Below are 11,355 nucleotides of genomic sequence, written 5' to 3'. Positions count from 1 at the left end.
GAGATAAAATCATGTATGATTGCATATGTGAGTTGAACTACAAGCATTATATATTCTTGCAACAGTGAAAGAACAAACAACAGTACGACCCAGTGTGGTAGTTGGCTCCGAAGCAATGAGAAGAGCCAACTGACAGCCAAGAAAAGGAAGTGGAATAATTCCCAAAGTAAAGGTTCCACTTATCTCATGGTATCTGTACTGTTGAATTTGTATGGCAATTTCTCTATCAAATTTTTTATAAAGTAATCTCAGATGGTGAGATGGTGGTGAGGTTAGCAAGTGTCCGACAGCGAGAATTACCGGACTGGATGACGACACAGAAAGCCATGGAGAGAAGGAACATATTTCGCTTGGGAAGCAATGGAAAATACAGCCATGAACCCAATCCACTACAAGAAACCGCCCCGGCGCAAGACCGAAAACCGCTGAAACGCCGGAGGGGTGAAAAAGGGCACCGGCTTCCTGGTAAAAAATTTACAGTGTTGCTTCACTTTCAGCGGTGGTGGTAGCTTGAAGACGATGATGGAGCCATCGGGTCAAACCGGAATGAGGCCGGTGTGGCGGCGGGGGCAGCTGTCGTGGTGGCAGTTTTGGAGAATCCTGATGATGCTGCAGCGGACGATGACGATGATGACGAGAAGAGGGGCAATGGCAGTGTGGGAGGAGGGTGGCTCACCCTCCATGCCCAACTTGGAACACCCCCAATGCCCACCTCTGGCCTCCTGATGTGTTGTTCTCTGGCTGCACCCTACATAAATGAAGAGCAATTTTAGCATGCTGATTATGTAGGATAAACTCTCATTAATAAAACTGGTGTATTTTCTCTGTAAAATTTGATACTATTTATTTATTTTTGTAAAATTGGTCTCCATTCATGTCGCTTCAATCGACATAAAGGTGAAGTAGACATGCCCAGCTGAACCTTTTTTGTACACGAAAAATAATAATAAGAAAACGACATTTGTGAAGATATTCCTGAAGTTTACCAGGTGAGAAGTCATGAGAGCAAAATTTTGAAAAAGAAAAGGGAATGGCAAACATTGTTTTTTCTTCTCCAAAACAAATGGAAAATTTAGTACTCCCTCCGATCCTAAGTTGTTGTCGAAATATTACATGTATCTAGATGCTCTTTAAGAATAGATACATCCATATTTAGGCAAATTTGAGTCAAGAATTTAGGATCAGAGGGAGTACTATTCATATTATCAAACTATTATGAGGTTTCAACTTGCTAGCTTTGTTTTGTGCCGTACTCATGCTAATATAATAGGATTTTCTTGTGAATAAATAAATAAGCTCTTACTAGAGCACTAAAACGTTCTTAGCCACAGGAAGGAATATTGACCAAACTGTTTGAGTAGGTCAGCTCAGAGTTGTCAACCCTCTAGGGTGTTCCTTTTGGAGGAAATGATCATGCAGTTTTATAATCCTAATACTAATAATAATGCTACCCCAATTAGACAGTTTCTGAAAACTCTAGATCCTATATGTGAACCTTGTGCTAGGCATTAATGTCTCCGAAATCGACAGGGAACAGGTGGACCGTGGAGTCTAAGGAAATGACATGCAACTGATTCAAGAATTAGCTAGTTAAACTGACAGCCACACAAAACAAATGCAAGTAATTAATGAGGCTAAGTACAAGGCCAACTTTGCTAATGTACAATTTAGTATCAGCTCACCTCATTATTTAAGAATATGGGGTATGATTGGCCAGGCCAGATTGGTGGATGTTCTGCCAGAAGGGGGTACTGACGATGAGGGAGCGCGGCCAGCTCAGAGGGAGCATCAATCTGTACAACAGGCACAAGTTTTTCAGTTAAAATGTGAACTAAAAATCTTCTCGAGGTAAACATGTTACTATGTGGTGAAAATAATCTGGGCGGTGGGACAGACGACGGCGAAACTTAAATTTGGATAATAGCTGCAGGTTAATTGTGCCGTATGAAGTACACTAGGAGAGAGACTTATTAGAGACAAATAGGGCATCATACTGCAGTCACTAGCATGGTGACAGCGAAATATTCAATTATCAATTCACATAGTGCATCAGGTTTCTAGCCATACAAATCCACAAGTGAAAATTTGACTGATTGCGCAATCTTTAGAGAAAAAAGGAAAATTGTATAAACTTGCCTTGGCTCTCTTCACCTCAGAGCCTTGAAGTGATCCATGGTGGAGTTGCAGGCCATGGCTGTTCTTATCTCTTTTGGGACTCTGGGAAGCAGGTTGAGATATGCTCAAGTTGAGGTCGACATCTGCGCCTGCCCAATCGTTGTTAACCAAATTCAAGTTCATCAGCCAATCACCAAATGGAAAATTATAGATCTAGACATGAATAGGGGGGGAAACAAAAAGATTCAACCAAAATTTCTCAGCATGTTAATTACCTTCAGAAGTGACTTCAGTCAACAACTCCCCCTCATATGTGCTAGGCTCAAAGTTGGTCACAGCTTCTCTACCATTGCATTTGATCGCCGCCTTGTCGTAAGCCCTGATGTTCCCAAACAAGAAAGGAAAAAAGGAAGAAAAGAGAGGAGATTCGAGTCGGTACTTCGTCGAATGAAGAAAAAAGAAGAGAAAACAAAACTTTTTTTTTGCATCAATTGCAGATTGAATCCAAGCTCAAGAACCTTGCAGCCTCTACTTCATTGTCGAATAGCCCAAGATATATGTACCTGCACCCAAGCATGGCTTTTTGAGGAACTCACCTATCCACTGCCTACTACTTTTGTTTTCATCTATGCATCGCATTAACCTTAGCTAATACTACTTTAAACTCACTAACAATGAATCATGGGAGTTTTGCTTGATCTAATCAATCAACACACTCTTTTATACTAGATTCAGATCAGATTGGACAGGCAAAGTCACATCCAAACTTGAACATATACATCTCAAACAAACAAAAAAAGAAAAAGAAACTTACACATGTAACCGCATGAATTTTCGACAAATCAAGAAGTAAAAAAGCTTAGTAGAAACAGAAGAGAAGTGTTCTCACTTCTTGCCGAGGAACTGGCCCATGCGCGCCTCCCACCGGCCGCACTTGTGCAAGGTGACGCCTCTGTACTTGGAGCTGCCACGCGAGAAGCCAGTGCTCTGCCGCCGCAGCACGTGGACGAACTCCTCCTTTGACAGTCCCTTCATCTTCCAGATCGAGCATGGACCAAATACAAAAACAACAGAGTCAGAATTCCATCTGTTTCATCAGTTACAACAGGTAATAATGCACTTCTGAAGCTAACTGAACGAACACTTGGTATATATTATGCATATAATCACCTGCTTCATGTCGTCCTCGTAGTCGCTGAGGTTGAAGTTTATGTCGGCATCGACGCCGCGGAACTTGATCGCCGCTCGATCATACGCCCTGCGAAAACGTCTCAGAAGATCAACTTGTTTGGCCCGATGGGATGAAATGAACAAGGTGGAATATACACAAGTTTCAGAGTTTCAGACTTTTACGATACAGGATCCAGATGATGATCACAACAACTAGTTCTATACATATGTGCTGAAATTAATTACCTTGCAGCGGCATGAGCAGTGTCGAATCCACCTGCACGTGTCGATTTGGATCGAAAAGAATCCATGGATTAGAACACGTTTTGGTTCCAGATCAGTGACAGTAATTACTTTCAGAAAAATTCAGTAGAGGGAGGAAGTGACCAAATTTGGGTTGTTTGCTCACCTAAGTACACTTGCTTGCCGCAATCCCTGCATTATTACGGATGAACAGGAGCAGATTTGTGAGAATTTAAGAACTGATTTGTCGATAAGTACTGGAACAGAATTGATTGATAGGAAGGAGGAAGGAAGGATTAATTGGTGGCTGTACGGACCAGATATGGGATTCCCAGCGGCCGGTGCGGCGGTAGAAGGTGACGCCGCGGTACTGCGAGCTCCGGGAGCGCGGGCCGCGGCGGCTCTTCTTGGCCGGCGGCGGCTGCGCGGCCGGCGGCGGCGGAGGAGGAGGACCCGGCGGCGGGGCGTGGGCGTGCTGCAGGAACCTGACGTCGACCGGCTGCGGCGGCGGCGGGCGGAAGAAGCCGAGCTCCGCCCAATGCTGCTGCGGCGGCGGGCCGCTGCCGGCGGCCATGGCGGATGGGAACAGCTCGCGCGTGACGAGCTGCTGTTGCAGCGGCGGCCATGGCGGCGACGGCGTGGCCTCTTCTTCTTCGTCCTCGTCGCCCACGTCGTTCTCGCCCTCGGCCCGCAGGATGCTGAACTCGAGCGCGGCCCGCATCGGCGGCGGGGGGGTCGAGCTCGACCCCTCCTCCGCCGCCGCGGATGTCTCCCCGTTCAGCACCGACGACTCCGACGTCCCGGACTCGCTCCTCGCCGCCGCCGCCATCGGGAGCTTCTCCTCCACGTTCAGATCCAGCTCCATCGATCTCTCCCAATCAACGACACCTATATTATATATACGTACCAAACTCAAAACAATCTCAATCTCGAGCTTGCTGGCTGGATCGATCGATGTGCTGTGCTTCTAGTCTTTGAGGAAGAAGAACCAGAGGAGGTAGAGGTAGAAGCAGGAGAGTGCCGACTCGTTCTTCCGGTACATTTATCCACCTCCACGATCGCCGCCGCAGCCAGCTCCCTCAGTGCTCCTCCCAATCCTCCACCATCGGCGACCGATAATCGTCGCCGGCGAATACAATCCGGCCGAAAGGCGGCAGCTTTCGTGCTGGGGTGGAAGGATATTTGTATATGGCCGGGGAGGTTAGGGGGGTCCGGCGAGCGGCGGGGGGAGAGGACCGGAGCCGGGGAAGAAGGAGAAGAAGTAGTGGAGCGGGGCAGGGCAGAGAGGGAGAGAAAAGGAGGCCTGTATATATAGTATGCAGGGTCGCCGGAAGTAGCCGGTGAGAGCCGGTGATCCTTAAAAACCTTTCCTCATTTGGCTGTCCTTTACTCCTTTTTTGTTTTTCCGTCTATTACTACTAGTGGTATGCTATTATCTCTCTCTTTTGGTATTTTGGGTTTTTGCCCAAAATAAGGAGACATGAAACCTAAGAAAGAGTCAACTATCCTTTCAACTTCAATTTTACTGCTAGTAATAATGCTTTCTTAGTTTTCCACCGCTCTCTGGGCTGGAATGCTGGATAACTACTCCTTCCGTTCCAAAACACAACTCATATAGATTTTTCTCATTTGTTCCAAAACACATCTCATTTTTTTCTTGGTACCCGCACCCGGCCAATAACTACTCACATCCATTTATTATTAATCCGATATGAGTGGTCAGACACTAGAAACGAGAACTGTCTTGGTCCAAGTGCATAAATCTATATGAGTTGTGTTTTGAAATGGAGAAAGTAGTTAGCTATAGTCAAATTCATAAAGTTAATGTGCTATAAATGTATCTAGTGCGTGACGGAAACTTGTACAGTGCAGGTTGACTGGGGGCGTAGTAACGGAATGGCCACGTCGTGTCTCTATGGTCGAGCGCTGGTAGATGCATGGTTGGAAAGATAAGGCAAAACAAAATAGCAGTCGAAATGACTGCGGAAAAGCAACTATATATATGTGAATGCCCATGCGTCATGAACTCATGGCTCATAGATGGCGGTTTCTTAGACCGTGTGCTTTATTTTGTCTCCTAGTTTTCTGTCGCTCGGTAGTTTGGATAACAGCTCTCCGTCAAACTCATAAACTTGAAAGTGCTCTTGATGTATCTCGAAGTTGCATGGTCGGAAGTGTTAGATCTTTTGTAGAATTTTAATGATTGAAGGTTAAACTTATTGTTGATAAGTAAATTCAAATAAGGAAAGCTAGTGTTCGGGAGAATCCTTTTTTCAGAAGAAATCAGATAACATATCATCACGTCTTGAGTCATGCCGCAGGGTCCATTTGGACTCTTTGCTCTTACATATTAGTAATTTTCGAATTCTTATAATTTCGAAACTTGTAAGGACCGGGGAAGGTAAAGGGTAATTGACCGCAACTTGTGTTGCTTGAGAGTAAGTAGTGTCTATATGGTGATACTAAACGCTCGTAAGTATTAGAGAAGATAAGATGAAACCAATCGATAATCGAAAAGATCAATTACAAAAAAAATTACTATGCAAACCTTTTGCAATAAGACTACAAAATTTCCAAAACAGAATAATCACTCGCATGATGTGAGGTGAATGCATGCATAGATGGATCAGAGGCGCTCCCGGCCCGGCCATTGGAATTTACAAAACCATGGACAATATTTTTTTTTGACAAAACAGCCGCATCGAGCTATTTATTGCCAATAAAAAGGTAAAGGGTTGAGAGAATCAACCCAAAAGAGTACAATTATGAAACACTGGAAACAAACACTAGACAAGGGGAGAGTACAAGTCGAAAACCATGGACAATACTAGTAGATCAAACAATTAGGGCTTGTTCGTTTGCATGATTACTCCTTGGATTGAGGGGGATTGGGAGGGATTAGAAAGAAAATGAACTACAATCCCTGCTAATCCCTCTGATTTTGTGGGGATGGGACATAAACGAATGGGGCCTTAATAGTGCCCCACAACAGAATTGATACGCATATAGGCCAGTATATGTGTATCAATTCTGTGCACCCTCGATCGATCGTGTTCACACAACATTGGAAGTTCCAAAATTTTCTTTTGGAGAAACTAAAGAACTACGAGCAGCAGTGACGTGGACGTCTCCTAGCTGTGCAATCTCTTGCATTTTCTAATCAATCAATCCTATATAAGTTGTTGGCCAGGCAGCACACACATATAATATAAGTAGGAGTACTATTTACTAATTGGACCACGAAGGATCGGAGGAGCTGGCAATGCAAAAACCTAGCTAGATCATGATCGCACGGACCACATGGCAGCCACTTGATGCAATTTGGACGGACGAACAGCTCATCATCATCATCATCATGGATCGATGGATGGATTGATCCGACGTTGTATCCTCGGAGCTGACTCTGTCTAGCTATAGGGTTTGGATCCGGCCGTTGGATTTCATGCTCTGATCCACATCAGGACTGGTCGTTTCTTCATTTCTTTACCTGTTCTTTTGCAGGTAGAAAATTAAAAAAAAAACACATCCATTGCTTTTTTTTCTAGTGCGATGGATGATTAATAACTTCCGTTGCTCGATCGCTTTGCGCTGGCAATCTATTCTACAAATTAATGGATATGTGTAGAGTGAATATCATAATTTTGAGGTGGAACGAACTCACTGTAGTGTGAGATCGATCGTTCGAAAGGGCGGCCTGCCTCTATATGCATGTGCAGATCAGATCCTATAGCTAGCTAGAGTTAATCTGGAATTAGGGCACGTGATAATTGCGCACGAAATATAAAGAGGCACAACCAATCGATCGAATAGGAAACAGCAGCAACCATTGCTCACACGTTGCTCTCCATCCACCTTAATTAGCTTAGCTAGCTACCTACCTAGAGTATATAAACATCGGCATCCAATAATAAATCTCTCTTCAGCCGAGCTGGAAACAAGCTTAAGGTGAACTCTTTGCTACCACACCATTATTACATTGATCCATTTCCCCTTCTTAATTTACGGTCATTTCTGCTTTATATACTCTCTCCGTTACATAATTCTTGTCTCAAATTTGTCCAAATATGGATGTATCTATTCCTAAAAGCGTCTAGATACATGTAATATTTCGACAAGAATTATGAAACGGATGAAGTATATCCCTTTTGTTCTTTTTCGAAAATAAAGACGTTCTACATTTTTTTGTCCTAAAGCAAAGCATGGACCAGCTTAAAAACGACACCAAGACCTTATCACCAATGCATAACACGGAGCTGTGCACAAAAGTACACGTAAGTACGCTATACGGACAATATTGCAATTCATCGCATGTGTGAGCTAGCTAGCCCGTCGTGAACGGCGAGAAAACGAAAGTTAATTTATTCATATTTGTTTCGCCAATCAAAAATATTTCTGACAGGGATATGTAGCATGAATATGATTATTTTACGTACTCCTATGTGTATATATATATGATTTAGACGCGTGGAGACTTGACATGCAACCGCTTGGAATTAATTAGTTGGGTGACGACTAATTTCAATTAATTCGTTCGATTATCAGCGTACAGTGCGAACAGTTGGGCGTTGGATAGGGGTAAGTAACGACTTGCCGTTTTGGTCCCGTCCGGCTACGCACGAATGTTGATGCACGTACGAGCCCGTCGAAGATGAAAATTATCACAGGCTCACTCCATTCCTAAACTTTTGTCGCGACCATCATTCAAAAAGAAAGAAAACGACCTTCACATATGTATCACGGTCTTTTGGTTAGTTTAGTTAATTGTTAGGTATTCCCTCCGATCCTAAATTGTTGTCGAAATATTACATATATCTAGACGCTTTTTAAGAATAGATATATTCATATTTGGACAAATTTAAATCAAGAATTTAGGATCAGAGGAAGTCAATTATGACGAGTCGACGACACAAGCATTAATTTTGAACGAGTCAAGCAATAAGAAAGAAAACTCCATATATATATAGCAACGCACCAAATCATTCAGCTACTATACACAAAAAGCTCCGATATAGATATATACATCGTGCTAAAAAAAAGCATCCTGTAAAACTTTGGTATCTTTTTGGGTGCATCATATCGCCAGCATAGAAAAGGAGAAAAGATGCAAGAAGAACCAGAGCTAGTGAGTGTTGTCCCATCAGGCCTTCTTCCTCCAACAGTAATACAGTACAGCCACTATACTAGATGGATATGGAGTACAAGTATGTTGCCATATATGTGCCCCAATAATTGAGGTAGGTTGTCCTAATCATACCACACGTTACCATTTTTGGAGGGAGGGTTTGACCCCACCAGGGATGCACCCAACAAAGTCCACGTCAGCATGCAGCAGTCCACTGAAAAGACAGGCAGTGTAGTACTCCTAGCTCTGCCACGTATCTTATAATTTAACTTTGAGCAATAATTAATTAAAATCAACGGTTGAGTTATGTGACAAAAAAATGTATTTATCATTGCACTATGACGTCTGTTTGCTTTGAAATGTTAGCTTTAATTTCCTCTAACCCTTGAAAAGCTTTAATTTCCTCTAACCCTTGACATCTGCTTGTACACATACGAATCCTACAAAATGAAAGTTTACACCGGATATGTCGCCTTGTTCAATATTCCACCGAGTGTGGCCCTGGATTTGCTCAATAATTTTACCTTAACTTGGTTGGACCATTTTTTTGGGGCATCAACTTGGTGGACCATGTACGTAGTACGACGTCTGTGTACAAGCAGGACATAATGGCAATTCAACGGTTAAATCATATAGCTAGGCGCATCAAATGTCCACTTAATTGAGCCGGATGGAGGCCCACCGGCCACTAGTGGTACCTTCATCGTCACCTTCCTTTTCGGGGTACTTACGGGCTGTTTGGATTAGCACTGATGCATGTATGTCAATATTTGGCACGCCAAGGTTTCCACGGCTGCTACTTGGTTCAGCACCCGCACGTTGGCGAGCCAACCCCGCGTCCGCAGATTTACGCCCAGGGGAGCCAAATCGCTGGCAAGAAATGGACGGCGAGAACGCCCGTCAAGTCGCTGGCGAGCCGGTGTGTTGGGGCCGAAACCAAACAGGCCCTTAGCTTATACATATGGCCGGGTCATGCTGCTGTCAAGAAAAAAAACATATGGGTCATTCCTTAATTACACAATTAACTAGGCAACACATCGTGAAAACACAAAGAAAATATATACTCTCTCCGTCTCATGTCAAGTGATTTTTTATTATATGTATATAGACGTTTTTTAGACATAGATACATCAATATTTAGACAAATTTGAATAACTTAATATGGGACGGAGAGAATATACAGACAGAGTACACGTCTTGCTATGAATTTGATAATTATTTCGAAACTCCAGCAACAACAATAATCTTGGCAAAATGACACCATGCATAAAGTTGATTAAAACATAAATTCTTTTAGCAATGGAAGGATAAACACTTTGAGAAGACAGATAGACAGACAGACATGGTACCTAGCTAGCTCGAGATCGTGACCAAGGTTGATCGATCTTATTACCCAAAATGTCTTACATGTACTTGATCAAGAGATCAATCAATTTCCCTTTCATCCTGTCTTTCATTGTCCAATACACATCCCATCTTTTCTCATACGCTTTTGGAATTTTTCCCAACCTTTTTCTTGCCATATGCGATATCTCACCCTTTCCTTCTTTCGGACAGTCCTTACCAGTGCCCGTACGCCACGTCACGTCGAATTGGATCATGTCGCAGGCCGGCGTGTGACGTGTCCCTCTCACCAGCCAATGGCCGGTCGACAGGTCACCTCACCGGCTACAGTGGCGTGGACAGCAACAGTGAGCAGCTGCCAATTATTCATTCACTGCTCGAACGAAATGATGTAATAATTAACTGACTTTGCTGATAATTATCGATCCCCCCACTTATGTGGGAAAAAAGATTATTATCTTTAGAGAAGATTATTATCTTTAGAGAAGATTATTATTATTATTATTATAGTGCTGTTGTACTACTGATGCTGCTGCAGCTAGCTAACGTTGTACTGCAGGAATCTGGTCCATCGGGGGAAGGAAGAAGCCATGGATTGCGTACAAATGAAAAATAAAATAAAATAGAATCTAGGACATCGGGCACATGCATGCGCCCAATTCCGATGGAGATATTTTTGATTTCTGACTGGCCGGCCGGCTGGCTCTTGAGATCTCCAACAGACAAGAAGAGGGCAGCAGGCAGAAGATTGGATCAAGGGGGAGATGTGGCCCACCAGCAGGGTCTCAAATCTGGCATATGGTTGGCGTGCCAGACAGGTGGGCCCAGGGTCTCAAGGCCGAATTTTCTGTAAATTGCGTATATATAGGAGTAAATGCCATCTTGAATATTCGGAATTTTTGAATCTCTCTGTGGCATTTACTAAAAAAAACGTACAAACTGATGACATAAATTAGTGAGCTCTCTGTCGTGCAATACCGCATGGCTTTTCGCGTGCCCCATTAAGCTATACTCGTACTCCTCTGGAGGCTGTCTCAAAAGACGGTCCATAGTAAAGTCTGATAAATGTCTCAGCTTAGTTTGCAATTTGATATATCTCATGCCTTACTAACATATATCGTGTTTATATTGATCATAGAACGAATGAAGAGGCAAAAAATGGAGATATGCAAAAGTAGCTTGAACAATAAATTCAAAACACAAATCTACATAGAAGCTACTACCATAAGAAAAATATGTTCTACGGACGTTGCACTTTGGTCCCATAAATGTAGCTCGTTGTCTGTGAAGAACATTATGAATGACTGGTCCATTATGATCTCCCATTTGGTGAGAGAAGGTTGTAACTATGCTGTAACCTT

The 11,355-nt window shown here is 43.2% G+C and overlaps 1 protein-coding gene and 1 non-coding gene across 3 annotated transcripts; one reads left to right on the top strand and one right to left on the bottom strand.

Annotated features, from left to right (window-relative positions):
• LOC100828894 (floral homeotic protein APETALA 2) lies at positions 1-4,832 on the bottom strand. Of its 2 annotated transcripts, XM_010233483.3 has the most exons (11): positions 4,518-4,832; positions 3,846-4,416; positions 3,695-3,720; positions 3,532-3,562; positions 3,286-3,373; positions 3,005-3,150; positions 2,634-2,678; positions 2,391-2,494; positions 2,137-2,264; positions 1,683-1,793; positions 1-748 (listed from the first exon to the last, which is right to left on the bottom strand). In XM_010233483.3, the coding sequence occupies exons 2-11, from the start codon at positions 4,391-4,393 to the stop codon at positions 494-496; spliced, it is 1,482 nt and encodes a 493-aa protein (XP_010231785.1). In that variant the 5' UTR covers positions 4,394-4,416; positions 4,518-4,832; the 3' UTR covers positions 1-493. The 2 variants fall into 2 exon arrangements, with proteins under 2 accessions (XP_010231785.1, XP_014755092.1); XM_014899606.2 differs by lacking the exon at positions 2,634-2,678 and having other exon boundaries at positions 3,846-4,832.
• Positions 524-616, top strand: MIR172D (microRNA MIR172d). Its single transcript, NR_126828.1, has one exon. It is a non-coding gene; the product is annotated as a microRNA MIR172d (primary transcript).
• Positions 4,833-11,355: the final 6,523 nt, after the last annotated feature.

This window comes from Brachypodium distachyon, chromosome 2, assembly GCF_000005505.3.
Source record: "Brachypodium distachyon strain Bd21 chromosome 2, Brachypodium_distachyon_v3.0, whole genome shotgun sequence".
NCBI lineage: Eukaryota > Viridiplantae > Streptophyta > Magnoliopsida > Poales > Poaceae > Brachypodium > Brachypodium distachyon.
The sequence above is the reverse complement of the archived record's forward strand: the minus strand, read 5'-3'. Positions and strand labels throughout refer to the sequence as shown.

Coding starts and splice junctions, on each gene's coding strand:
- LOC100828894 (XM_010233483.3), bottom strand. CDS start 4,393: ATGGAGCTGGATCTGAACGTGGAGGAGAAGCTCCCGATGGCGGCGGCG. Junction 3,151..3,285: donor ACGAGGACGACATGAAGCAG/GTGATTATATGC, acceptor TCGATCTGGAAG/ATGAAGGGACTGTCAAAGGA. Junction 749..1,682: donor CCATATTCTTAAATAATGAG/GTGAGCTGATAC, acceptor TCATTTATGTAG/GGTGCAGCCAGAGAACAACA.